Below are 26,524 nucleotides of genomic sequence, written 5' to 3'. Positions count from 1 at the left end.
GCATTGAGGCTCGGAGACCTCAAGGAGGCTTTGCAGAATTCCAGGTGAAAGCTGACGTGGGGCCAGGCCCAAGGCATAGGAACAGGGCATGCTGGGAAGTCGGGTTGACTGCAGGCACTGGGTCCTTGATGACTCCAGGTGGGTGGCCTGGAAGCTGGCAGGGGAGACAGACACGGACAAAGCCTGGGACAGGTGGGAGTCAGGGTCTGGAACACCTGGAGCAGGGCTTCCTGGGAGGTGACACTGAGTGGAGCCTGGCAAGTGGGTGCTCTAGGCGTGTGGGGACTGAAGAGGGGACTGAGGGTCAGGAGACCTCAGGCCGGGTTCTGGCAGCTGCCCCGTCTTGGGCAGGCCATTCGGCATGGCTAATACACTCTGTCCTCTTCTGAACACAGGGGCTCATCATTCCTGTGCCCTGGGTTGTGGGAGGATTAAGGAGATAACACATGGCAAGTGCTTGGCACAGGGCCCGGGGCTGGATGAACTGGAGCTCCTGGCCCTCACCCCCCGGTTCCCATCACCCCACGCCCCGCATCTCTGGGATGCCTTCTCCCCTTGGCCTTGGGTTCCCCTGACCCAGTTAGACAGGGATGAGGACAGAACCCACCCTCTGGCTCCATCTTGCCCCCCTCCTCCCACCCCAGAGGAAGGGATCCATGGCCCAGGGCTGAGCCACGGATTAGCTATGTAATCCTCGGCTCTGCCTGTGCAATCTCTTTTCCTGCCCAGGAGAGGGGTCCTGGGCCCGGTGCTGCCCTACTATCTGCGAGACCTCAGACAAGGTGCCGTGCTCTCGCCACCTCTTTTGGAAACACCACTGATGTTGTTCTGTTCTGAGCGTTTGCTGCATGGGAGGCATTCTGGGAAGGAAGAAAGGCCTGGGTTTGATTCTCGCTCCACCACTCAACAGTTTCACGACCACAGACAAGAAATGAAACCTCTGTGGGCCCTGATTTTTTTTTTTTTTCATGTAGAAAATGGAGTTTGAGTTCCCTTTGTGGCTCAGTGGTTAACGAACCTGACTAGGATCCATGAGAATGCCAGTTCAATCCCTCACCTTGCTCAGAGGGTTAAGGATCTGGTATTGCTGTGAGCTGTGGTGTAGGTTGCAGACGCGGCTCGGATCCCGAGTTGCTGTGGCTGTGGCATAGGCCAGCAGCTGTAGCTGTGATTCGACCCCTAGCCTGGGAATTTCCACATGTTGCAGGTGTGGCCCTAAAAAGCAAAAAACAAAAAACAAAACAAACAAACAGAGAAAGAAAGAAAAGAAAATAGAAAATGGAGTTGATACTATCCACCAAGACTACTGTGGGGAATATATGAGAAAACAAAGTCACATTCCTTTGTAAGCAGCACATTTCTGGAGACCTACGGATAATTACAGGACAAGAGACTTGAGGATGTGGGGGGGGAGACCGGAAAGGACATGCTAACCATAGGCCTCAGAGCCAAAGGGTTTCAGAGGACTGACAAAGAGTAAGTCAGGCTTCAAGGATTCAAGAGAAGGCAAAGAACTGTGGACCTTCTCAGGTCACAGGAGCATGGAGGATGGTGGTGGTGCAGGGGACAGAGACGCCCTAAAGCCCCCAAAGGAAGAAGCCTTGGTAGGATGGGGCATGATGTGGCCTGGGCCTGACCCTGCAGGGGATGGGCAAAGTCCTTAAATGCCAGGTTATGGCCTGGCTGAGAAGGCAGTGGGGGGCACGCCGGGATTTTGACCAGAAGCGCCAAGTGCCAAACTCTCCTGATGTGGACTGAAGGAACGGCTGGCAGAATTTAGCAGCATGAGAAAGAGGACGTGCCACCCACTGACCATCTCCACCCTCTGGGCCGCAACCCCAACCTACTTAGGACTCCAGCTAGACACACCTCCTCTGGAGAGACCTCCGCCAGCAGCTCCCTGCCTGCCCTGGAGCGGCCCCAGTTCCTTGTGGCTAAAGAGCAATCCTTCCCTGAGCCCAGGGGTGCTCGTCGTGGGTGAGGGGCAAAAATCACAGACGCGCATTCATGAGGGTCGGGCTGTAACCGATCAGATTTCTCCTCCTCCCCTCATACACCTGTGCATACCACGGGAGCACACAAAATGCGGAACCTGTAGAAAGTAGAAAACACCAGAATCCAGCAGAAGGTGACATGCGTGGTTTGTTCACAGGGAGGCCGAAAGATCTGAGGGTCCCGGGCGAATGTGAAAAAGCAGAGCAGGAGAGGAAGAGATTAATCGCCAGCCCCGCGGAGGTAGAAGGGACAGCCTCGCCGATGTAGAAAAGTACACAGAACTGCGTCTCCCAGCAGCCTCAGCGCCAGACAGGCCACTTCCGGCCTCTCCGCCCTCCTACGAGGAGGCGGGGCCAAGGGCGGGGGTGCGAGCGGCGCAGGGAAGCTTGGGCGCGCCGCCGGCGCCCTGGCGCGTGACGTTCTTCCTGTGCGCCGCCTAGCGTCTCGGTCGCGCCGGTTCCTCAGCCTCAGAGCTGTGAAGGTGACAGCGGGAGGTGACCAGGTTGGCTCCCGCGATGCTGGCGGCACGGCGATTGCTCGGCGGGTCGCTCCCCGCGCGAGTATCTGTGCGTTTCAGCGGCGACACGGTGAGGCCCAGCTTGGCTCGGGCCAGGAGTGCTCGCGGGCCGGGTCTCGCGGCCGCACCTGTGCGCGCGCCTTTCCTGGGGGCTGTTAGTGCTTTCTGGACAAACCCTCATCTTCCCAGCCGGGTGGAAGGATGCCGATCCTGCCTGGGTGTAGAAGGGGAACAGGGACAAACGGGAGGCTGATACACCCCCGCCCCCAGCCCTTGGCTTCCCTTATATAATAGGGGCGCGACCTAGCAGAACATTTTGCAGGCGGCATCGCGTCCTTGGGCCATTCCTTCCTCGCCACAACCTTGTAGGGCGTGAAGGTGCCATTGCCCCATTTTACAGATGCAGAAAAGATCGGCATCTTTGGAGAGGGACGTGCGCCTCTTCATTCCTTCTTCAGCGCTCTGCTCCTTATATTGTTTTTTAAGGCGATGGGTGTTGGGAAGCCTAGTCCCCTTAGCCTTCAGCTGGGTCATATGGAATTCCAGACCTCATCTCTCCACAGTTTTATCCCGAGCAGACCTCCCTCTGTCATTTTGTGTCCCAGCCCCAGTGAGGCATTTCTTTTCCTTCAGAAAACACATTTTGTTTCCAGCAAAGTTGAGTGATGTAAGACTTTGGCCTAACCAAGTTTTGGTCCAGTGGCACGGCCAGACCAGTAAATGGACATGACATCACATTGGGCCCAGGGAGGTAGTGCGGTGCTGTGGTTTAGGGGTGGGCTTTGGCCATGTCCAGACCTGAGCTTAGATTCCTCTGCTGCTTTGGGGTGTGGGCCCTTCCATAATTCCATTTTGCTCTGAGCCTCAGTTTCCTCTTCTATAAAATGGGAATCATTCCCATCTCAGAGTTATGAAGATACAATGGGCTTTGGATATAAGTTGCTTAGCCTTGTGCCTGCTCACGGGAAGTGGTGGTGGTAGCTACAATGCTGCGAAGGGTTCTAAGGCTTAGGTCCCCACCCTCCTCCCAGCCCAGCCCTATAATCAGGGACACCCAAGAATCTGTACCTTCTGACCTGGCGCCTGTGACCTCAGAGCTCTGCTGAGCCTGCTGACCCTCTGTGTCCCCAGACAGCGCCCAAGAAAACCTCATTTGGCTCGCTGAAGGATGAAGACCGGATCTTCACCAACCTGTATGGCCGCCATGACTGGAGGTAGGATGGTGCCCTTAGGCTGGTGGGTCCCAAGGCAGGGCCTCCCCTCACTGCCTTACCCACTCTGTCCAGACTGAAAGGTGCCCAGAGCCGCGGTGACTGGTACAAGACAAAGGAGATTCTGCTGAAGGGACCTGACTGGATCCTGGGTGAGGTCAAGACGTCGGGCTTGCGGGGCCGTGGAGGCGCTGGCTTCCCCACCGGCCTTAAATGGAGCTTCATGAATAAGCCCTCAGATGGCAGGTGTGTGTAGGCAGGCAGAGACGGGGTTTCAGCAGAGACTTTGGGGGTGGCTGTGGCTCACCTGGGTCTTTGGGCTGTTTTCTTGGAAACTAAGAGAGAATGAAGTGGGAAAACATTACCAGAGCTAAAGTAGGTGGGACTTGGTCTCTGTCCTCTTCCTCAGGGGAGACCTGAGGGCCAGTGAAATCGACATGACTTTGACCCTGGCAGATTTCAGTTCCTAGCTCTGCCTTTTCATCATACAGCTTTGGGCATGCTCCTGGCCTCTTTGTAGCTCAGTTTTCGGTTCTGTAAATGGATATGTATTTTGCAAGGATTAAAGAGAGAGTGTTCTTTAAGAGATAATGCACTTTGGTGGCACATAGAAAGTAAATGATAAGTGCCAAGTATTTTACCTCTTTGTGGCTTCAGAGATATAGCGGAGCTTCAGGAAACACACTCTGTGACCAAGGACAAGTTTGGACTCTGGGGAAAGCGCTAGGGAGACATTTGGACTGAGCAGAACGAATAGCTTTCCTGTGGTCATAGCCACCCAAGTGTGGAATAGGCAGAGATTTCCCTGCCATTGGCGGTGAGCAGGCAGAGCCCCTGGGAACACGTTGGGAGGACAACAAGGAGATGGCGTTGAGCCTCCCCTGGGCGGAGTGGGGTGGCATGTGGTCGAAGGTCCAATCCTGGTGGCCCTACAGCCTGAGTGACCTGCTGGCTCCCACAGGCCCAAGTATCTGGTGGTGAATGCTGATGAGGGGGAGCCCGGCACCTGCAAGGACCGGGAGATCATACGCCACGATCCCCACAAGCTGGTGGAAGGCTGCCTGGTGGGGGGCCGGGCCATGGGCGCCCGCGCCGCCTACATCTACATCCGAGGGGAGTTCTACAACGAGGCCTCCAATCTGCAGGTGGGCAGGGGGAGGGCCGTCACCAGAGAGGGTGCTCGACGTGCATTCACACGCCCCGTTGCTGGCCAGACCTGTTCTTAGATTTTACCGCTGACTCTGTCCGGGGTGGAACGGTGAGAGTGGTGACCACTCCTGCGCACCTTGTGTCGTGAATGGGACCTGGTCCCCAAAGCCTCCTTCGCTTTCTATATGTTCCAGCGCCTCAGCCTGGGAGGCCTTCCAGGGCTCCATGACTCCTGGGGCAGGGGTAGGCTGGGGAGCTCACATGTGGGCATTTTTCCTGTAGGGGCGTCAAGGGGTCATTTCAGTGATTCTCGGCTTAGTCATGCCTGTAGTAATTAGTTCAGGGCCAAAACCTCATCCTTCTGTTAGGCTCCTACTTGCCAGTGACAAGGGATGTGGCACCTGAAACAGTGCCTGGCACATGGCTGCATTGTGCATAAGTGCTATTGCTATTACATATTTAAAAATAAGTCTTCAGGGTCTTTTCCTGTACTAAGAAGCAATACGCCTTCATCATAAAAATAGGAAACCACACACAAAAGAGAAATCCCTCATAGATCCACTACCTAGAGAAACTACTTGCCGAAATTTTCGTTATCTCCTTGAAGTCTTTAAAAAATACATATAGGGAGTTCCCCTTCGTGGCTCAGTGGTTAACGACCCCAACTAGAATCCATTAGGATGCAGGTTCGATCCCTGGCCTTGCTCAGTGGGTTAAGGATCCAACGTTGCCACGAGCTGTGGTGTAGGTCGCAGATGTGGCTCAAATCCCATGTGGCTGTGGCGTAGGCCAGCAGCTGTAGCTCCGATTCGACCCCTAGCCTGGGAACTTGCATATGTCACAAGTGCAGCCCTAAAAAAAGAAAAAACAAAATCAAAAACATACAGTTGGAGAGTTGGTCAATGTTATTCCAAAAGCAGCATACACGTAAAAATCCCACCCCTCTCCTGGGGGCCCTCTGCTCGTGTTCAGGGGAGCTTTTACTCTGGACTTTAGCGATGGGCTCACTGGGCCTGTACCCCTTCCACTCACACACACTGTTCCTGGGCTCCCGGGGACGGTCCCTCACAGCCCTTTCCCACAGGTGGCCATCCGAGAGGCCTATGAGGCTGGTCTGATCGGCAAGAACGCCTGCGGCTCCGGCTACGATTTTGACGTGTTTGTGGTGCGCGGGGCTGGGGCCTACATCTGCGGGGAGGAGACCGCGCTCATCGAGTCTATCGAGGGCAAGCAGGGCAAGCCCCGCCTGAAGCCGCCCTTCCCCGCAGACGTGGGTAAGACCTGGCACCTGGCCTCATCCTGGGCCTTGCCCTGTGTCCTGTGGAACCCGGGACCTGGCTTCAGGTAGTTTCTGAGTTCCTTTTGTACCCGGGGCCAGACACAGAGTAGGGCGGTAACAACACAGGGGTACCCCTAGTGCCACCTGCAGCCCCTCCTCCTGCCTCAGCCCCCACGCTTTGTCTGACCCTTCAGGAGCTAGAGGCAGGGTGCTGGAGGCGCTGCGGCTCCAGCTGGAATCTGGGGGCCAGTGGGGGACAAGAATAACAAAGGGGTGAAAGCGGGGCTTTCTGCCACAAGAGCAGGACCTGGACAGGCCTCACTGCCAGGAAGCCTGGCCCAGCCTGTCGCTGCCACTGGCAGCCACCAGTTTCTCATCCCATCCCCCCACCCCACCCAGGAGTGTTTGGCTGCCCTACAACCGTGGCCAACGTGGAGACAGTGGCTGTGTCCCCTACCATCTGCCGCCGTGGGGGCGCGTGGTTTGCCAGCTTTGGCCGAGAGCGCAACTCCGGCACCAAACTGTTCAACATCTCTGGCCACGTCAACCACCCGTGCACTGTGGAGGAGGAGATGTCTGTGCCACTGAAGGAGCTGATTGAAAAGCATGCGGGTGAGGCCTGGGGCCGGCCAGCGGGTAGTGGGGGCGGGAGCCCAGGAACAGAGCTGGTGGCAGGGCCTCGGGAGCCTGGGCTGGGGTGGGGGCTGGCAGGGTGTGAGCAGGCAGTTGTGCCTGCCCCAGCCCTGACCATCCTTTTGGGGACTGGCTGGGGCCCCAGGAGGTGTCATAGGTGGCTGGGACAACCTCCTTGCTGTGATCCCTGGTGGCTCATCCACCCCACTGATCCCCAAGTCCGTGTGTGAGACGGTGCTGATGGACTTTGACGCGCTGGTGCAGGCACAGACGGGCCTGGGCACGGCTGCGGTGATTGTCATGGACCGCTCGGTAAGCGTTGGCCCATGCGCCTCTCCCAGTGCCTGCCTTACGCCAGCCTGGTTAGTTACCCCATCCTGGGTGTCTTGGAGAACTGCCAGCTCCTAGGTCCCAGTTGGTGTAACCGGAGATAGTGAGGTGGGACGGGGAGGGGAGCAGGGCTTCTCTGGGAGAGAACACCTGTGGAGCCTGGCAGTTCAGGATGCCCGGGGAGGCTGGCGGCAGGAGGGCCTGCTGCCATGCGCTGAGGCTCAGGCCTTGGGTGCCTCCTCACTGCCCCTTGTCACCCCAGACGGACATCGTGAAAGCCATCGCCCGCCTCATCGAGTTCTACAAGCATGAGAGCTGTGGCCAGTGCACCCCGTGCCGTGAGGGTAAGCGCGCTGTGCGGGCCGGGCCTTCTCTGCGGCCCGCCCCAGGCCCGGGCTGGGTACAGGACAAGCATGGCTTGGGCTCGGACCCGGAGAAACGCCGCTGCTTCCCAGCCTGCAGTGGCTTCTCCTAGTCCCACCCTCCCCGTGTTCTGTACCCCTCAAGTTCCGTGCTCTGTGCCCCAGCGTGGGGTGCTCAGCGGGCCCTCTCTTGCCGCCACGGCTCAGGTGTGGACTGGATGAACAAGGTGATGGCCCGCTTTGTGAAGGGGGACGCCAGGCCGGCTGAGATCGACTCCTTGTGGGAGATCAGCAAGCAGATAGAAGGCCACACCATTTGCGCCCTGGGCGACGGAGCCGCCTGGCCTGTGCAGGTACCCACTGCCCCACTGCGTGGCACTCTGCTGGGGGCGGGGGTGGCGCTGAGGGCCCAGGCCTTGGGGGCCTTTCAGCCCCTGCCTCACACAGCACCTCACTTCCCCCAGGGCCTGATCCGACACTTCCGGCCCGAGCTTGAGGAGCGGATGCAGCAGTTTGCCCTGCAGCACCAGGCCAGGCAGGCTGCTTCCTGAGCCTTGGGCTCTCTGGACAATAAAGCAGGTGCTGCCCAGGCTCTCGTTGCACCTTCTCTGTGGTCTCGCTCTTCCCTCTGCCGCTGTGCCCTTTACTCATGGAGGCTTGTCTCCCAGGCAGATGGAGGTTTGGGAGGAACAGGTCAGCACAATATTACACCTTGGCTTTTGGGGGGTCAGCCTGTCATAGACCTCCTGAGCACTTACCCCTCAGTGCGGGGGAGCAGGGGTCGGGAGGGGAGCGGTGGCCCTGGAGGGCGGGAGGAAGGCGAGCAGGCCTGTCTGCCCCCGGGAGGGAGTGGCAGGGAAAGAACAGACTGCCCAGTCAGGTTTGAAGGAGAGGTTTATTCTTGCTTCATGATTGGGCAGCGGGATGGATTTGAAAGAGGGGCAGGAAGGGATTGAAGGGGCTGGGTGTGGTGGGTGAGGCAGCTCCAGGTCTTCCCAGCTCCGTGGGAACTGCCGAGGGCTGGTTTGGGGAGGGGCGGTGAGCAGGCCCAGATGGGGGGCCCCTGCTAGTCGCTGAGCTGGAGGGGCGCACCGTCCAGCGGGTGCCACAGCTCCAGCCGGCAGTCACTGCGACCCAGGCATTCACGCCAATGTTGCTGGCGCTCCCCGCTGGCCTGGCTACTCAGCTGCACCCCACCTGGGTTGGGGGACAGGTCAGGAGCCATGTGGGAGCCCACTGGACCCCCCTCCCCAGCTCCCCACCTTCCCACTCACCAATGAAGTCGTTGGCCGTGCCCAGGTCATAATCCCACACGGACACCAGCAGCGTCTTCTGGGCCAGCTCCTCCCTTGGGCCGGCGTAGAAGAACTCCTGCGGGAGGGGCAGGAAGGAGGCTGACCAGGGCAGGGGGACGGCTCCGGCGAGCTGGGACTGGGACCTCGCTCTCCGAGGCGGGATGCTGCCCAGCAGCCAGCACTGCCCCCTCTGTGGCCCCGGCCTACCTCGTTGAACTCGGGGTTCAGGGTCTTCTTCCGAACACTGGTCTTATATTTGGATTTCTTCCCCACGTTTGGATGCAGGAAGCTGATTGGGAAGGATGGGCTCAGGGTGGGCGCGGCCCTGGAGAGGTGAGTCCCATAAGGGCTCTGAGGAACCCCTGCTGCCCACCTGTCACCCTGTTCACACTCACAGGCGGACGAAGGGGTCTGAGTAGCCATTGGCATCCATGGGGGCGAGGTGGGCGCAGCGTAGCACACCCACCAGCAGGCCGCCCCGCTGAGAGCTGTAGCACAGCGACAGCAGGATGCGCCCACGCTCCTCTCCTGCCGCCTCTGCCTCCAGCTCCTCCTGCAGGGGTAGGCTGGGTCAGCCCCCGTGTGGCCCACAGTCCAGCCACCCACCAGCGCTGGCCCTGATGTGAGGACTCAGACTGGCTGCAGAGAAATCAGGCCCAGGATTTGATTTCATGGTGCAGTTTCCAAAGACAGTCACTGGCCCAGTGGCCTGGAGGTCAGCCATACCCTCCAGGGCCCGAGAAGGAGAGGGGCTGGCTCAGGCCATGTGACTGGTCAGTTCAGTGCGTCTTTGTCAGGAGGGGAAGGGAGCTGATGTCCGAGGGCCCCCAATGTGCCAATGGCTCCCTAAGCGGTCTTGCATTAGGACCCCGTCACCACCCTCCTGCGGGGCTCTTGCTAGAGAAGCGGCTCTGGGGCTGTTCTCTGCCCAAGGACAGACAGACCTCTGCAGCTGCAATACCCCGCAGCCCAGGAGGCCAGATTCGCCATGTCCTTTGCGCCGCTGCTCCCAGAAGGACTCAGGGAGGATGCCTGGAAAGAACAAGCTTCCCCACACTCTCTGTGGGCTCTGATTCGCAGAAAGCCCAACTGCCTTGCTCACATTCAGTTCTCTCGGGAAGGGACTGCCCCCTGGGCACTGGCCATGCACCAAGGGGCTGCTGCCTGTGGGGTCTGGGACAGGAAGGGTTTGTCCCAGGTGCCTGCCCCACCTGGTGGGACTCACCAGCCTGGCCTGGCCTAACTGACAGCCGCAGCACCTTGCGGCTCCGCTAGGGGGCAGGGCAGCAGCCCCTTGCCCTCCATCCGGCTCGGCTGGGGAGGGCCCTGCCTCAGCTTTGTGGGCGGGGGCTTGGATTCTGGCCAGGTCTTTGGTTTCCCATTGCAGATCCCGTGCAGTCACCTTGACTGCCTCTTGACAACAGCCTGTCTGGGGCTACCAGCCCCAGAATGGCACCCACACTGCCCCAGGGGCAGACCTAGCAGCCAGGGAGCCCCACCGCATCCATTCTCTCCTGGACCTTGACCTGCCCTCCTAGCTCTGACCATGGACAGGTCCCACCAGTCAGCCTCTGCCTCCAGCTGGCTTGTGTCTCTGCTCTCTGAGGACTTGTGCCAGTTCCCCACAGCTCCTCTGGGCTGCCCTGGCAGGGGTGTCACCCTCTCTGCCCAGCCACCGGGGCCTGGCTGTTCCCTGGGACTCTATGAGTGCTCACGGCCTGTGAGAGAGATGGCCAAGCCTTCCCCGAGCCTGCCTGCGCCTGGACCCTGCCCAGCCCCCATTGGCCCTTGTCTGTCACACTTCAGTCTGGGCCACCCCAGACCTGCCCGCCCCCACCCCTTGCTGGGTCCTACCCACCTCATACAGAGACATGCCACGTGCTGTGTCCAGGCTCCTGGGCCTCTTGGTCTGAAAGAGCAGAGAGCCCGGTCACCTTGGCCGACACTGCCGCGGTCTCCCTCCCGACCCCGTCACAGCCCCACCCTGTGCATCTGCCCCACTCACCAGCCGCCGCCTCTCTAGACACACGTTGAAGCTCCTGGCTCGGTTGGGCACCAGCTTCCTCAGGGGCACCCGCAGCTCCCCCAGGGGAGGTGCCCCCCGCCGCCGCCGCAGCCGTGGGTCCTCACACACGCACAGCCTGGTGGCCACCCAGGTCAGACCTGGCCAGGCAAGGCCCCCAGCCCTGCTCCCCTTGCAGCTCGGGCCCCAGCCTCACCGCAGGGTCTTGCGCCGGGCGTCCTGGACGGTGAAGCCGTGATAGGTGAGCGTCTCCTCCCAGACAGGTCCCCTTGTACCCCGAACTGTGCGTGTCCGCAGCTGGCTGGCCTAGGGACCGAGCAGGGAGGGTCAGAGCCTTCTCAGGCCCCAGGGCCCTATCCGGGTCCCCCTCTCTGCTAGGGTCTCTGGTTCCGGCGGTGGGGAGCTGCACGCCTGAGGTCAAGGCCTTGGGGCAGAGGGGCACTGCAGGCCAGGCGGGTTCAGGCTGGGGGTGTGGCCAAGGGGCAGCCATAGGGACCTGCATCTCGCCCTCACCTTGCTGGCCCCCGGGAGCAGATTGGCCTTGACATAGGTGTCCACGGAGCCCGAGGCTGGTGGCTTGAGGCCCTGGAAAGAGGGAGTGGATGTGGGAAAGGCCCGGGGTCGAGGCCGGGGGCCCAGGGACGCCGCCCCATCCTCACCTCGGCGCGGTGGGCCGTGCAGTGCAGGGTGCTGTTGTCCGCATCCAAAAGGAGGGTGAACTCGAGGGTGCCAAGCGCAGCTGAGGGCGGGGAGGGGGGCGGGCATGGTCAGCTTCTACCTCGGCCCCCGCCCCGGCCCCAGGCCTCCTGCCTTGCCCGTCCCTGGTCGGAAGCCAGGGACAGCCCTTTCTCCGTCCCCCACCCCCCCACTCACTGCTGTCATCTGAGTCTCCCTCTGGCTCTAGGTCCAGCTGTGGCTGCGGTGCAGAGGGGATGGCGGGGGTCACCGCAGGCTGTGGGTCTGGGGTGCGCAGGGCGGGCTCGGCGAAGGGGTAGAAGTGCGGGAAGTAGTCGGAAATGAGGCGGATGGGCCGGATGGGGCCCGGGCTCACATCGATGGCCATGTGCTCCTGCATGGTGACCCGCCCCCGGCTCGCTGTCGCCATGCCCGCCATGGGGGCGCAGACATGGGTGGTGGGGACTCAGAGGAGCCCCGTTGGACTGGAGATGAGGGGACTGCACTGGGCCAACCAGACAGGGCAAAGAGGCATCACTGAGGGTGCCAAGGGGGGTCCTGGGCGGCAGTGGGGACCTGAGGACAGAGCACAAGGTCAAGGCTGGTGGGGTGGGGGCTCCAGCTTGGAGGGGGCTCATGTGCTGGCAGGCCGGCTGGGCTACTCACCTCTGAGCTCCTCCACCTGCTTGGCTCCCAGCTGGTGCTGCTGGCACTGGGTTGTGCGCCTGACTGAGGGGACCGGAGAGCCAGGGTGGCCGTGGGGGAGGGAGAAGGGGCGGGACTCAGAACCCGTCCCCAGAGCCCAGGAGACCAGCAGTGCCCTGCCCTCCACCCCAAGGGTCCTTTGCCTAGTGGGAGGGCTCGGCCTCCCTCCTCCCCTGCCCCCCCAGTTCACACTCTGTCCGAGAGATATTTTTACCACCATCATGTGGCTCTGCTCCCAGGTGAGGAGGCTGGAGGGCCAGGGGTGACACAGGGGTGTGAGGGGCACAGGGAGGGGAGTGTGGGGAGGAAGGACTAGGTGAGACGGAGGGGGCTGGGGAGGTGTTGGGAAGGGGGAGGGTGGGGGCACTTTGGGAAAGTGAAATGGGGGAGGGCGTCTGCCCTCTGGTCCCTTTGCAGCTCAAGCTTTTAAAAACATGCTCCACACCTCTCTTCCCCTCTCCCAGAGGGGAATAAAATCCGAATGCGTCGCTGAGGCCTGTCCCCTTGCCCCTCCCAGCAGCCCCCTTTCCCTCAGGTCCACCCAAGCTTTGAGCATGTGCTGCTCCTTCTGTCCCGACCTCCCCCCCTTGCCCTTTGAGTGCACCTGCTCCTTTGTACCTTTGGTCTCAAGATCACTCTCTGCAGGGGACTGTGGCTGGCTTTTACTTGCTCAACTTCCCGTCTCTTCCATTGGTCCTTTGGGGCCACCTCTTCCCTATTCTCAGTCCAGGAGGTTCGTCCTGCTCCCCAGACCTTGCCAATCAATGAACTCCAAATCCAGCAGCCATGTGACAGGCTTAGGGACGGGCAAGTGAGCAAAGCAGACCCACACTGTACAATTCTGGGATAGACTGGCCCAGAAAGAGAAGCTGTTTTCCACTGATCACATGCTGTAGCATGCCATCTTAGAGCTGTTGCCCTCTCCTCACCTCTCATCCCTGTGGTGTAGAAAATGTTCCTGAGGCTGAGGCCAATATAGTGGAAAGCCCAGAAAGAGACAGGGAGCCTCAGCTCCTGGATCCAGCTATGCCTGAAGCTAGTATCTCTCTCTAGTTTGTCATCACCATTCCTCTCTTAGCAGTCAGCTAGTGGGTGGAGTTCTCTATCGCTTGTCCTGCCTAATACTGCCCAGTCTGCCACATCAGGGTCAGACCATCATTCCCTCAGCTCTCTCACAGAACCCTGCTTTACGTTTTTTTGGTGTTTTTTTTTTTTTTTTCTGGCTGCCCTGTGGCATGTTGTTCCCAGGCTGGAGATCAGATCCGAGCCACAGACGTGACCTAAGCCACAGCTGCAACAACACTGGAACCTTAACCCACTGTGCTGGGCCGGGGATCAAATCTGCATCCAGGGCTCCCAAGATGCTGCCAATCCCATTGCACCACAATGGGAGCTCCCTCCTCTAAATGACTGATACATAATTCTGCTATCATCTGGGAGTAATGAATGTGCAATCATGTGATTATCCCTGTGACCTGGTCTAAGGTCTCCCCCATACTGAGCACCCCCAGAGGGCAGGGTAGCCTCTAGCTTGTGCATAGATGTGGCCCCAGCACAACGCCTGGCACCTGGTGGGAGCTTGGTAAGTCAGAGCTTTGCAGTAAGCTGCGGGGTTTCTTTCTAGATTCCTGCCACCTGGCACAGGGTCAGCCAGACACAGAAGAGGGAACAACATGATGGCTAGGAGTCTGGGCTCCTAGAGTCAGAGAGGGCATGGTTCAAATCCCAACCAGGCGCCTGGCACATAGTAAGTGCTCACAGGTAGTGCCCACTTCTGTGGGTGACAGTGTGACTATCCAGGGGCACCCCACAGGAAGCCAGCTGTCCCATGGGGTCTGCTCAAGGTCAGGGCTCCAGTGCAGAAGATGCAGTTGCCATGGAGTCAGGGAAGGCTCTTTATTTAGTCCTGGAGGGGGCTGGCCTGGCAGTGCAAAGGTGGGGGCTGCTCGGGGCCAGGCCTTCAGCGCCTGGACAGGCTAAAGCCGGCCAGGCGGGGCTGGTAGGTACCAGGTGCCAGCAGCTGCAGGGTGAACTCAGTGATGATGGCCGTGAGCCCCCAGATACGGTGCGGCCCGTGCAGGAAGACAGGCAGTGTGTAGCGGAAGTGGCCCCCCTGGCGGAAGTGGGTATAGCCCTGGTTCTGTGCTTGCAGCAGATGGGTCAGAGGCAGAGCAAACACTTCATCCACCTGTGGGCAAGAGGCGGCAAGAGGGTAGACAGAGGGTGTCCCCCCCCACCACAGGGACAACCCGACCTCTCCCCTGGGCATCCCACTCACCTCCTCAGGGTTGGGCCTGAGGCTCTGGGGATCCAGTGGGCCCACACCAGCCAACACGGGCACCACAGTGACCTTGCGCTGAGGCAGGAGGAGGGCAGGCGGTCAGGGGAGGTATGGCCTCTGCAGGGCTTTGGGGCTGGGGGTGGGGTGGGGCCAGAGAGGAGGACTCCAGGGCCTTCAGCTGTGCAGGCCCGGTCCATCTGGCCCTGCCCAGGCCTGCGGACTGACTTAGGCCCCCCAAACACACTAGACCCATTCCAAACTCTGGGCCTACATAGACTGTTCCCTCCCCTTAGAAAAACCTTCCCTGGAGTTCCCGTGTGTCTCAGTGGTAATGAACTTGGCTACTACCCATGAGGACTAGGGTTCTATCCCTGGCCTCGCTCAGTGGGCCAAGGATCCGGCATTGCCGTGAGCTGTGGTGTAGGTCACATGTAGCTTGGATCTGGCATGGCTGTGGCTGTGGCGTAGGTCGGCGGCTGCTGCTCCGGTTCAACCCCTAGCCTGGGAACTTCCATATGCCATGAGTGCAGCCCTAAAAAGACCAAAAAAAAAAAAAAAAAAAAAAGAAAAGAAAAAAAAGAAAGAAAAACCTTTTCTTACTTTTACTACCTTAAAATGTCCCAACTGTTATTCAGTCTCTACCTGTTTTGCAAAGCCGTCCCCAAGCTCTGTCCACCAAGATGAGCCGAGCTGCCTTCACCCAAGTACCTGAGCCTCAGTGTCCCCTGAGAAAGGGGGACAATATACCCCCGGCCCCGTCCCACTGGGTTGTGTGAGGATGGAACACAGCTGCCAGGCAGGTATCCGGGGCTCCACCATATGGCAGGAGTCCATGACCACTCCCTTGTCCCTGGGGGTCCCTGCTCCTAGCCCAGGGCAAGCAGAGGTGGTGAAGGGGATAAGGGCTGGTGGGGGCCTCAGGGCCTGGCAGGCTTACCTGGTCATACACAGGCTGCAGGACACCCCATACATGCTCCTCCGGCACAACAAGGCCCAGCTCCTCATGGGTCTCCCTCAGGGCCGTGTGCACTACGTCCCGGTCAGTGGGGTCACACTTGCCACCTGGGAAACTGAACGGCACGGGGAGCCTGGTTCTTGGGTGCTCATGGCCATGGATGGGTGGGGGAGCAGCTGTGGCAGAGGGCTAGTGACCCACCTAAATCCAGTCTGTCTCTAGACGACCGTGTCGGCGAGCTACCTGACTTCTCTGGGCTCAGTTTACCTCCTTGAGCAAAGAGGGTAAGAAAGAGGCCCTGGGCCTCAGACAAGCCAACTCTGCTTATGGTGGCCCCAGTGGCGCTGACATTGACCCTTGGGTGTCCCCCGTTCCCGCTGGGGCGGGGCCAGGTCAGGAAGTCAGGTAGCCCAGCCCCAAGCGCTTCTTCGGATCCGAAACTCGAATCTCCCCATAGTCGCCAGAAGGGGGCAGAGTCCTGCCTTTTTAGAGAAGGACCCCGATCAGAGACATGTCGTCTGCCTGAAGGGTAGCGGGACGCTCTTCGAAGGGTCCGCGCGGCGCCCGCGCAGTTGCACCGCGGCGCCAGGCTCCAGGCGGAGGGACGCGGGTCGCTGACTCCTGCCCCAGCCCGCTGGCAGGACGGGGCCTCCCCAGACCCATTCCACAGAGGCAGAAACCGAGGCTAGGAGAGGGTAAGTGCCCTGCCCAGGACCCTGAAGTCGCCGGGGTTCATTGGCCTCCTCCAAGAAGGGAGAGGAGTTCCTGGCCGGTGTACCTGACGTCACCCTTGTGCCTCCCGGCCAGGCGACTGGACCGCAGCGTGTAGAGCAGCGCCGGGACCCCGCGCACAGAACACAGCGGCACTAATACCGCGGCCGCCGCAGGCCGCGCGCGGAGCCGGACTGTGACCTCCGCTAGCAGTCGCCGGCAGCGCTGCTCGCCCTCCGCCGACAGGTAGTCGGGCAGCATGTCCGGCGGGGCGCGGCCGGGACAGCAAGGGCACTGGGCCGCGCGAGGGAGAGAGGGCAGCACTCACACTCCCAGGTCTTTCGGAAACCCAGGAGGGGACCGCGGGAGGAGTCTCCCGTCCCCATGGGCGGGTGGGGCCTCCAAAGCAGCACCAGCCACGCCCACGGGGCGGGGCCCAACCCAGGCTGGAGGCCCTTCCTCGAGTTGGGGGCGGGCCCGGAAGGGGCGTGACCAGATAGCCTGGGCTTCCGGCAGGGGGGGAAAGGGGAGGGGGGGGAAGGGGGGGGAAGGGGAAGGGGGGAAGGGGGGAAAGGGGGAAGGGGGGGAAGGGGAAGGGGGGGAAGGGGCAGGGGCGGGCGCGGCGGAGCTGCCCGGGATGGTCTAGGCTGTTGGCGGTACCCTAGGGCAGCTGGGGTTGCACGTGGCCCGGCGGCTGGCCCCGCCCTTGCCGACTGCGGGGTTGGTAGTCAAGGTGTCTGGCTGTTGAAGCCTTGCCGGGCCCGCGTTCTTCGCGTTCGCGAGTGTCCGGGACCTCGCAGGAAGTGCTCCGGGATGTTTCCAGTCGGCGTTCAGGGGGTCTACGGCGCGCCCCTTCGGGAGGCGGAGACGCCAGGGGCTGCGGGAGGAGTGCCCGGCCCTCCGCTCCCTCCGGGCCCTATCTCCTGATTCCGCTGGGTGGCGCGCGTCGCACCCTCTCGTTCCAAAGGGAACCCACTGGAGCCCCACCCCTTAGCCATGCTTTTCCCAGAGCCGGGAGCTCGCCTCTCCTCCTGCCCCCGCTCTTCCGCACTTTCTACTTCTATAGGTGTTGGTTTACGTGTCACTTTTTCTAGAAGCTCCTGCTTGGAGTCCTGATCGCATTCTCAATCTCCTCTTCCACCCCCACCTTGACCCCTGCGGTCCCTGTCTGTGGTGTTCTGCATCCTTCTGCCACCTCTGGCTCCTTGAGAACCAAATTTGCACGTGGCACCTAAACGTGGAATGGCAGGTGCTTCCCTGAGCTGCACAGCCTCCCTCGCAGCCCTGACGCTCAGCTTGTGTCACCACCTTTCCCGTCACTCTGTGCCCCAACGAAGCCAACCGCACTGGGTAGAGCTTTGGGATGTCTGCCCAGACACGGGGGCATGGGCATTCCTGAGGCCCTCCTCCCTGACCTCTGAAGAGAGAAGTGCTCTGACCACCTGTGCCAAATGGTTTAATGTTGGGGGGAAGAAAGGTAAAGCAGCGTTTGGAGGCGTCACCCCCAAGGCAGAAGGGGGCAGGTTGGGATGTGGGGGGGGGCTGGTTTCAACCCTGGTGCCATTGCAGCCTTGCTGTGACTCTGGGCAGGTCACTTCTCTCTCTGGGCTTCCACTTGCTCTGTTCTCCTTGTGAGGGGAGGGGGGTCTCTACAGAGGTGAGGCCAGGGTAGGCGCTCTGTACACAGGGCTCCTCCACCGTCACTGTGGGTCCTGGCCAGGCCCCAGGCACATGGCAGTTGGGGAGAGGAGCCCCATCCTTGCTGGGAGGGGCAGCCCCCCCTGATCTCTATCAGGCCGGATGTTGGGGAGGGGGTATGGTGTCGGTCGGGCCCTTGGGATTCGGAGGGGGCTTGAGGCTCCAGGGTACAGGCCCTGGTAGGTGAGGGGCTGGTAGGTGGCCTGGGCTAGCAGAGCCTCAGTGGGGGCCAGCAGCTGATGGTGGAGCCTGGCAGGGGTCCTGGAGGTGAAGGCTGGAGCTTTGTTGGGGTCTGGGGGAGGAAATGGTCTGAGTGGGTCCCATTCTCCCCTGACCTTCAGGCTGCCTGCCTGTCCCCCGCTCCTCCCATCCCAAGCTGCCCACCTCTTGGCCTTCGCTCTTACCGTTCCCTCTGCCTGGAATTTCGTACCCACCTTCCCCCTCTGTCCAAAACCTTCCCAATCCTCCAGGGCCAGCTCAGAAGCCACCTCCTCCGGGAAGCCTACTTGCCCTCCCTGCTCTCCTCTCTCTGCCCTGGGCCCCAAATTGTCTTAGAAATCTCTGCCTCCCCTTCTCTCTCCACACAGAAGCCCAGTGAGCTTGCTAAGCAGGCTGAAGCCCCTTCCTGGAGGCCCCTTGGCCCTGTCCTCCCATTCCCCTCCACCCTGCCCCATGCTTCCTGTGCACTATGCAGGCCCTGGTCTCACTGCATCTGCGGGCCTCCGGCAAACCTTTCTCCTGCTCAGTGGAGCCCTTCAGCAGACAGGGGCCAAGGCTGCTGCGCCTCCGGGTCGGGACGCTGAGCAGGGGCCGTGGAGATACAGTCCTAAAGGTGGGACGAGCAGGGGGTCAGGATGGAGAGCCTGGGCCGGGGGTCAGGGTCAGGTGGGGGGACCCCAGCGCAAACCAATGGGCATGACCCTGAAAGAAGGTTCAGGAACCAAGGACTTCGGCGATGTCTGGGGATAAGGATAGGGGTGAGGGGATGGGTTAGGGCAGCGGGGTGGACTGTCAGGGGCCAGCCAGTACCAGGAGTCCGGGTCACTCTCCCTAAAGCCCTTGGCAAAGGGGTTGCTGGCGATTTTCAGCTGGGTGATCTGTAGAGGAGAAAGTGCCATTAGGGGCCAGCCCCGGGGCTGGGGAAGGGCCCCAGGCTCAGCCACCCTCTCCTCCCTGGACACCCTAACCTGGGGGCCCTGGGCCTTGGGCCCTGAACCCCTCAACTTAGGAACCACAGAGCCTGTGGGCATGAAGGCAGGGGAATGGCTGGGGACAGATCCCCACTGAGTCCCAGGGAAGGAGAGAGGGCAGGGGTCTGTGTGCCTGTGGGGCCCAGGGGCCTGGGGCCTCAGAGTCGCCCTGTGCGATGGGCTGGCAGCTGCCCCACAAGCCGTGGCCTGACCCACCCGGTGGTTCTGATACGCCGTCACGGCCGTGAACTGGGTCTCCGTGAAGACGAAGGACTTGAAGTTCTCCTGGGCGTAGCGCTCGCTGTCCTTGCGGGGGTCCACGAAGACCACGTGGAAGCGGGGCTGGTAGCGGTGCATGGAGTTGAGAATGATCTGTGGGGGTGCGGAAGGGGCTGTGCAGGGCTGGGCGCGGCAGCCTTGTGACGGGCCCGGGTCTGAGCTTGTGCGTCTGCCGTTCTGAGCCAGGCGCCTTTGTGGCGGAGCGTCCTTGCCACTTGGCCTCTCTCACCGCCGCATCCCAGCTCTCAGGGACCTGTCTGGAATCTGACCCCCTGTCCCACCTGCTGCCTCCACCCTGCCTGGCCACCATCATCTTTCTCTTGGATTGTCCTCTGCTGCCTCCCTGCCACTCTCCCCACCTCCACCGGGTGCCTGGGTCCCTTCTCCCCGCCACCCCCACAGCCCTGATGAGCTGCAGCTCAAAACGCTCCTGTGGCTCCCGCCCTGCTCACAGTAAAGACCAGAATCTTCTCTGCAGCCAACTGGCCCTGTAGGTCAGCGCTGGCCCCCCCTTAGGCTCTCTTCCCCTCCCAGTGCCCCTCCTTGCTCCACTCCAGCCACAGGGGAGCCGCCTCACAGCATTTTCCAGCCCCAGGGCCTTTGCACTTGCTGTTGCTGCCTGCAACAGCTCCCCCCTTAGAAGCACAGGCTCCCTCCTCCTCTTCCTTCACATTTCTCTTTATTTTATTTTTTTTCTTTTTGTTGCACCCGTGGCACGTGGACATTCCCAGACAGGGATCAAACCCGAGCCGCCGTTGTGGCCTGCACCCCAGCTGTGGCAATGCCAGTCCTTGATTCACTGCGACACAAGGGAACTTCCTCAGCCCCCTTCCTGAGACCCCTGAACTGAATAGCCACCTCCGCCTCGGCCCCTCCCTGCTTCCTTTCCCTCCTGACATTTGTCCCCAGGATCTGTCATCTGGATTCTTTGCTCATCACCTGCCCTCTACCCCAGGAGGTGAGCCCATCAGGACAGGGATCGCTGTCCTTTGTGTCGGCAGGGCTATGTTCCTGCACCTGCGGTGGGCCTGGCCCCCCTGGCCTGGGCGTCCCTTCTGCTGTCTACACCCCAGCCAGGTGACCCGGCCCCCAGCCTTGGCTGTCAGCAGCAGGTGGGGTGCGGGGCACCAAGGCCATTGGGCAGCAAAGGCCCAGCCAGCCCTGGCCCCGGGCTTCATCACCGTCAGACTCCCGTGTCCCCTGCCCTGGCCCAACCCCTCCCACTGTGGCCCGGGCCTCACGTGGCCATTGTCATCCAGCAGATTGTTGGTCAGCTTGAGCTTGTCGAAGGACACGATCTGGCGCATCCACTGTGCGCCCTTGGCGGGCGAGTCGGGGTGGAAGTGCACGCGGCCGGGCGTGGCCGGGTCTGCCTTGCCGGCCACCAGCCAGGCCGAGCTGTGGAAGGCGTACCTGGGGACAGAGCAAGGTGGCAAAGGCGCCTCGACGGCACCTCATCTGCTGCCCCCATTGGCAGCCAGGACTGATGGTTCGCCAGCAGCTCCCTTAACTGCCCATGTGCCAGCGCCAGCTGCACATGAGGAGCCCGGGCTCCGAGAACGCCGCCCAGCTGTGTTCCCCATGATGCACCTGCTGCCCTGGGCCGGCCCACCCCGCCTGGCGCAGGATAGGCCCCCAACACTGCTCAGGGGCTGTGCCCTGCTTCACCCAGCGTGCGGGTGGGGGTCTGCCTCCCCGTTTTGGCACCTGAGGTCTGAGCTGCATCCCCCGCCAGCCCCCAGACCTGTATCTCTTGTCGTCCAGGGGCACGAAGTCCATGAGCAGGGCATAGTCGGCCAGCGTGTCCATGCCCAGGATCTTCACCTGGAAGGTGGGGAACATCCTCCTGCGGGAGGGGGTGCTCAGCAGCCCGCGTCGCTCCGCCCTGGCCCCCGCCTCCCCCCCCCCCCCACTGCTCATACCTGCCAGCCTTGGTGACAATCATCTCTGTGCCCAGCTGGTTGAATTCTTCCCACAGAGCCTTCATCTCCAGCTGAACCGTCACGCTGGACACACGTGGGTTCTTGGGGCCCTGCCCGGTGGCTTTGGCCGTGGCTTGGGCCCCGGTGGAGGTGGTGGAAGGGCCTGATGGTAACAGGGAGTCCGGGTGGGGCCCCCAGCTGGAGCAGGTCGTGGGCGAGGTGTAGGTCTCTGAGGGGGAAAATACCCCGAGGCCAGCAGAGAGGAAGGCTGGGGAGAGAGGACGGCAGGTAGGCTCCTGCTCACCCCGCCAGCCTTCTTTCAGGCTGCACCAAGCTGCTGCTTCTTCCAGGAAGCCCTCCCTGACTGCCAGGGATGTGTTGCCACAGGATCCGCGAGTCAGCATCACTTCATGAGGTCAATGCTTACGTAAAGCTGCTGAGATCAGAGCCAGGGTCTCTCTGGCCCTCCAGGAAATCTCTGGGCCATCAGGAGGCCGTGTGGCCCTGCACAAGTCCTTCCACTTTCCAGAGCTCAGTTTTCACCTCTGTCACTAGGGGTTCTTACCATGTGCCTCATGGGGCTGATGTGAGGGTTTGTGAGGACACACTCAGGACCTGGCACACAGTAGGCCCTTCATAAAGGACACCTGTTACAGATGTGGGACACATGGGCGCTCTTGGAGGTTGGGGGTGGGGTCTTTCTCTGTGGAGACCTGGCTGCCTCGCGCTGCTTAAGAACTACTGAGCTGAAGGAGAGTCTCAAATTACCACCAATGACTCTCGCCCGTCTCTGACCCCAAACTGGCCCAAATTCTGCCTCCAGAAGCCAGTTCTGGAGTTCCTATCGTGGCTCAGTGGTTAACGAATCTGACTAGGAACCATGAGGTTTCTGGTTTGATCCCTGGCCTTGCTCAGTGGGTTAAGGATCCGGTGTTGCCATGAGCTGTGTTGTAGGTCGCAGACGTGGCTCCGATCTGGCATTGCTGTGGCTCTGGTGTAGGCTGGCGGGCACAGCTCTGATTAGACCCCTAGCCTGGGAACCTCCATATGCTGCAGGTGTGGCCCTAGGGGGAAAAAAAAAAAAAAGCCAGTTCTCACATCTTTATGCTCTGGCCTCCTCACTTGTTTCTAAAGAGCCCTCCCGTTTTTTTTCACTCTTCAGGGCCATGCTTGGGGTATATGGAGGTTTCCAGGCTAGGGGTTGAATTGGAGCTAGAGCCACTGGCTTATGCCACAGCCACAGCAACGCAGGATCCAAGCCATATCTGTGACCTACACCATGGCTCACGGCAATGCCGGATACTTTACCCACTGAGAGAGGCTAGGGACTGAACCTGCATCCTCATGGATACTAGTCAGTTTCATTACCTCTGAGCCACAGTGGGAACTTCAGAGGGCCCATCTTTTGATCTGCAGTCCTGGCATAAGCCTTGGCCAAAAGCTTTGCCATGCTTCCCCCTTCTAATTAAAAAAAAATCCTGGAGTTCCCATTGTGGCGCAGCAGAAACAAATCTGACTAGGAACCATGAGGTGGCAGGTTCAATCCCTATCCTCGCTCGGTGGGTTAAGGATCTGGCATTGCCGTGAGCTGTGGTGTAGGTCGCAGGTGTGGCTCAGACCTAGCGTTGCTGTGGCTGTGGCGTAGGTCGGCAGCTGTAGCTCCAATTAGACCCCGAGCGTGGGAACCTCCATATGCTGCCGGTGCGGCCCAAGAAATGGCAAAAAAAAAAAAAAAAAAAAAAAAAAAAAAAATCCTAACTACAGTGAGGTACTACGTTATACCCTCAAGGATGGCTTTACCACAACCGAAACAACAACAAAAACAAAACCCCAAACCTTACAAGTGTTGGTGAGGATGTGGAGAAGTCAGAACTATTATCCATTGCTGGTGGAATGTAAAATGGTTTAGCCCATGGGGAAAACGACTGATAGGTGTTCAAAACACTATAGATGGAATTAGCATATGATCCAGCAATTCCACTTCTCGGTATATACCCAACAGGATCAAGAGCAGGGACCTGGACAGATGTGTGTACATTCAGGGTTCGCGGCAGCATTCTTTACAACAGCTAGAATGTGGGAGCATCCGAGTGTCGGCTGAGGGATGATCGGATAAGTAGAATGTGTCTCTACAGGCGATGGAGTATTATTCCACCTTTAGAAAGAAGGAGACGGTGATGCAGCCTGCAACAAGCATGAACCTTGAGGATGCTACGCTAAGTGAAACCAAAGGACAAACACTGTATGATTCCACTCCTAAGAGGCACCTAAAATAGATTCATAGACAGGAAGTAAGGTGGTGGTTGCCAGGGGCTGGGGAAGGGGAAAGGAGAGGTAACGTCTCATGGCGACAGAGTTTCAGTTTTTCAGGTTGCATTAAATTCTGGAGATGGAAGGGCGGTTGATTGCACAACAATATACATGTGCTTGGAATTCCCACTGCGGTGCAATGGGTTGGGAATCCAACTGTAGCAGCTCACATTGCTGTGGAAGCATGGGTTTGATCCCCGGCCCTGCTCCGTGGCTTAAAGATTCTGGCATTGCCTTGACTGGGGCGTGGGTCGCAGTTGCAGCTTGCATTCACTCCCTGGCCCGGGAACCTCCATATGCCATGGGTGCGGCCATAAAACAAATAAGTAAAAAATAGGAGTTCCACTGTGGTTCAGCGGTAACAAGCCCAGCTAGTATCCTTGAGGACATGTGTTCGATCCCTGGCCTCGCTCAGTGGGTTAAGGATCAGGCGTTGTCGCGAGCTGTGGTGTAGGTCACAGATGCCACTCAGATATGGTATTGCCTGCTGTGGCTGTGCCATAGGCAGCTCTGATTCAACCCCTAGCCCAGGAACTTCCATATGCTGTGGGCGTGGCCCTAAAACAACAACAAAAAAGTAAAAAATAAATTAAAAAATAAATGTACTTAATGCCACTGAACACTTAAAAATGGTTAAAATGGTAATTTTATGTTATATATACTTTATTTATTTATTTATTTTTGTCTTTTTGCTATTTCTTGGGCCGCTCCCGCAGCATATGGAGGTTCGCAGGCTAGGGGTCGAATCGGAGCTGTAGCCACTGGCCTACGCCAGAGCCACAGCAACACAGGATCCGAGCTGCGTTTGCAACCTACACCACAGCTCACGGCAAAGCCGGATCCTTAACCCACTGAGCAAGGCCAGGGACTGAACCCGCAACCTCATGGTTCCTAGTCAGATTCGTTAACCACTGCGCCACGACGGGAACTCCTGTTATATATACTTTAACACCTGAGGCCCCTAGGCAGCGGTAGAATTCGGATGGATGGATGGGTAGATGGGGGATCACTGGGATGGTACAGCATGTAATGAGCTAACAGGAGGTCAGAGCCGTGCACAGCAGATGCCTGGTGAGAGCCCAGGGCCCGTGGCCCGTAAGGAGCAACGCTGAAAGCCGCGTGTATGAGAAGTAGCATCTCACTAAAGCCCCTGGGTGTTCTGCAGTCTGGGGGTGGGTGGGTCTCGCTGAGAGAATGGGCCATACTGGGTCCAAATCTGCAAGAGGAGCACGAAGGGTGGATGGGCTGAGGCCCCCACCGCCTGGGATCTGGCCGTCAGATGGGCAGCTGCCCATCACTCAGCCGTCCTGCTGGGGGCAGTCACATCATCCAGGTAACTGATGCCAGCCCAGATCATGGTGATGGGTCCCAGAGGAGAGGCTCATGTCTTTGCTGGGTCTGCAGGCTTCACAGGCTGGTCACCGGCTCCCAAGTCTTCTATGAGCCCTCGCCCTGCCCATCCTGGTCCGTGTGCCACCCCTGCGTGCCCTCAGTAACGCTGGGGAGGGGCCTGCCCTCTGCCTGGTTCCTCTAAAAGTCAGCATCTCTAGGGGAAGGAGGTGAGTTTCCCACAGGCCATGAATCAGGTCTGGAGGGGAAGTTAGAGGCTCCTTGTCCAGCCCCCACCTTGACACTCAAGGGGTGAGGCTCAGAGATGGGAGGGGCCAGGCTCAAGATCACCCATGCCTGATAAGGCTTTCACCTCTCAGATGTGGCTCTGTCCCCCTGCCTGGGAACACCCCCACATTTGCACTTGGGTGGCTGTGAGCCGATCAGCCCCACCCTGGCGGGATCTGAGTCCTCAGCCTGGGGTGCCCCTGCCCCCTCCTCTTGCCCAGGTCCTGGGTCTAGCGGGGTTTCCTTGGTCCCCAAGCCTGGTCCCTGCCCTGCCCCCCTCACCCTGGATCCTGAGCCCACCCATGGGGCTGCCCCGTCTTCCAGCACCTTACCTGCCATGGGGACGTTCTGGACGTCTGGCTCCTGGAGCAGGGCTTCTCAGCTGGGGCCTCCGCCTGCCGGGAGGGGCGGTCAGCCTCTCCTGGTCTCCCGAGCCATTCGGCAGCACAGCTTAGCTCTCAGGCCCTTACACGGTCTCCAGTCTCTTGGCAGGACTGTCCTTCCCTCTCGATCGCCCAGGTCTTGGTTCTCTGGTCTCTGCAGGGGGACCCCCGGCACTGGGTGTGCGCAGCCCCTTCTCCAAGCCACCCTCAGACTGGACTGTGCGAGGCCACTGGCAGGGCTGGTCCACTCCAGGCGCGATGCTGTGCGGGAGGAGGGCAGGTGGGAAGGCTCTGACGTGGCCAAGCCTCCTCTCCCCTCCCAGCTTCCTCCCCTTCCCGGCTAGGAGCCCCCAGCCCATTCCTGATCAATGGGCCCAGGCGCAGGGCGGGGGCCCATCTCCAGGACAGGCTGGGTGATCTTCAGGGACCCAGGCCTGGCTGACAGGGCCTCAGGGAAGATGGGGGTCACAGTAGTGGCAGGAGCACAGAGGATTCAATGGCAGAGGCGGTGCCCTCTCACCAGGGCTCAGAACCCTGACCTGGGGCTGCTGGTGGGGAATTGCCGGGGAGTTTGGGCAGGAGAGCCCAGGGGGCCATAGCAGCAAGTACTAACAGAGGCAGAAACCCCGCCCGGCAGGCAGGAAGCCCTGTGCTCCAATGACCTGTTCACCGCTGGCAGGACCCCGACCGTCCCCCTGCCTCAGTTTCCCCAACTGAACCAAGTGCATCCTCGCTCCTGCCTGGGAGGGGCTGGCCCAGCCTGGGCAGCGGCAAGCTGTCCCCATCCTGGCAGACCGTGTCTGCATAGTGCCCACAGGGTGGGAGGCCGGCCCTGGCCAGAGGCCTCTGGGTACGTCTGCTCTGCCCACGGGTCTGTCTGTTTTGTCCAGCCTGACCTGGCTGGGGCTGACATGCTAGGGGACGCCCAGATGGCAGGTTGGGAAGGCAGAGGAGGGGGTCCCCGGAAGCTGGTTGCTGCCATGTGGCCCAGGGCAGGTCATCAG

General features: G+C 60.2%; 4 protein-coding genes across 6 annotated transcripts; 1 reads left to right on the top strand and 3 right to left on the bottom strand.

Moving 5' to 3' along the window:
* The first annotated feature begins 2,436 nt into the window (after positions 1-2,436).
* Positions 2,437-8,068, top strand: NDUFV1 (NADH:ubiquinone oxidoreductase core subunit V1). Its single transcript, XM_003122438.6, has 10 exons — positions 2,437-2,582; positions 3,644-3,726; positions 3,799-3,969; positions 4,685-4,868; positions 5,957-6,146; positions 6,551-6,763; positions 6,930-7,096; positions 7,377-7,458; positions 7,684-7,829; positions 7,941-8,068. Exons 1-10 carry the CDS (start codon positions 2,511-2,513, stop codon positions 8,025-8,027), a joined length of 1,395 nt encoding a protein of 464 aa, XP_003122486.1. The 5' UTR covers positions 2,437-2,510; the 3' UTR covers positions 8,028-8,068.
* Positions 8,069-8,352: 284 nt separating this feature from the next.
* On the bottom strand, positions 8,353-12,200 carry DOC2G (double C2 domain gamma). 2 transcript variants are annotated; one of them, XM_013994018.3, is made up of 11 exons: positions 12,136-12,200; positions 11,668-12,045; positions 11,454-11,533; positions 11,308-11,379; positions 10,991-11,100; positions 10,777-10,912; positions 10,630-10,680; positions 9,167-9,324; positions 8,979-9,060; positions 8,751-8,847; positions 8,353-8,673 (listed from the first exon to the last, which is right to left on the bottom strand). In XM_013994018.3, the coding sequence occupies exons 2-11, from the start codon at positions 11,906-11,908 to the stop codon at positions 8,543-8,545; spliced, it is 1,158 nt and encodes a 385-aa protein (XP_013849472.3). In that variant the 5' UTR covers positions 11,909-12,045; positions 12,136-12,200; the 3' UTR covers positions 8,353-8,542. The 2 variants fall into 2 exon arrangements, 1 of the variants encoding a protein (XP_013849472.3); XR_014836768.1 differs by lacking the exon at positions 9,167-9,324 and having other exon boundaries at positions 8,979-9,096.
* Positions 12,201-14,056: 1,856 nt separating this feature from the next.
* Positions 14,057-17,052, bottom strand: NUDT8 (nudix hydrolase 8). The gene is made up of 4 exons (XM_003122437.5): positions 16,189-17,052; positions 15,393-15,525; positions 14,453-14,530; positions 14,057-14,362 (listed from the first exon to the last, which is right to left on the bottom strand). Exons 1-4 carry the CDS (start codon positions 16,380-16,382, stop codon positions 14,135-14,137), a joined length of 633 nt encoding a protein of 210 aa, XP_003122485.1. The 5' UTR covers positions 16,383-17,052; the 3' UTR covers positions 14,057-14,134.
* A 467-nt stretch (positions 17,053-17,519) lies between these two features.
* Positions 17,520-25,767, bottom strand: TBX10 (T-box transcription factor 10). 2 transcript variants are annotated; one of them, NM_001435429.1, is given in 8 exon segments: positions 17,520-18,111; positions 18,551-18,645; positions 18,849-18,916; positions 19,226-19,381; positions 20,530-20,701; positions 21,033-21,134; positions 21,211-21,478; positions 25,470-25,767. In NM_001435429.1, coding segments are annotated over 8 exon segments (1,158 nt in total). In that variant the 5' UTR covers positions 25,477-25,767; the 3' UTR covers positions 17,520-17,821.
* Positions 25,768-26,524: the final 757 nt, after the last annotated feature.

The sequence above is a fragment of the Sus scrofa genome, chromosome 2, assembly GCF_054392235.1.
Source record: "Sus scrofa isolate SSC_HxYL_T2T_F1_AM1 chromosome 2, Sscrofa_HxYL_maternal_Yorkshire_Landrace_v2.0, whole genome shotgun sequence".
In the NCBI taxonomy this organism is placed as follows: Eukaryota; Metazoa; Chordata; class Mammalia; order Artiodactyla; family Suidae; genus Sus; species Sus scrofa.
The sequence above is the reverse complement of the archived record's forward strand: the minus strand, read 5'-3'. Positions and strand labels throughout refer to the sequence as shown.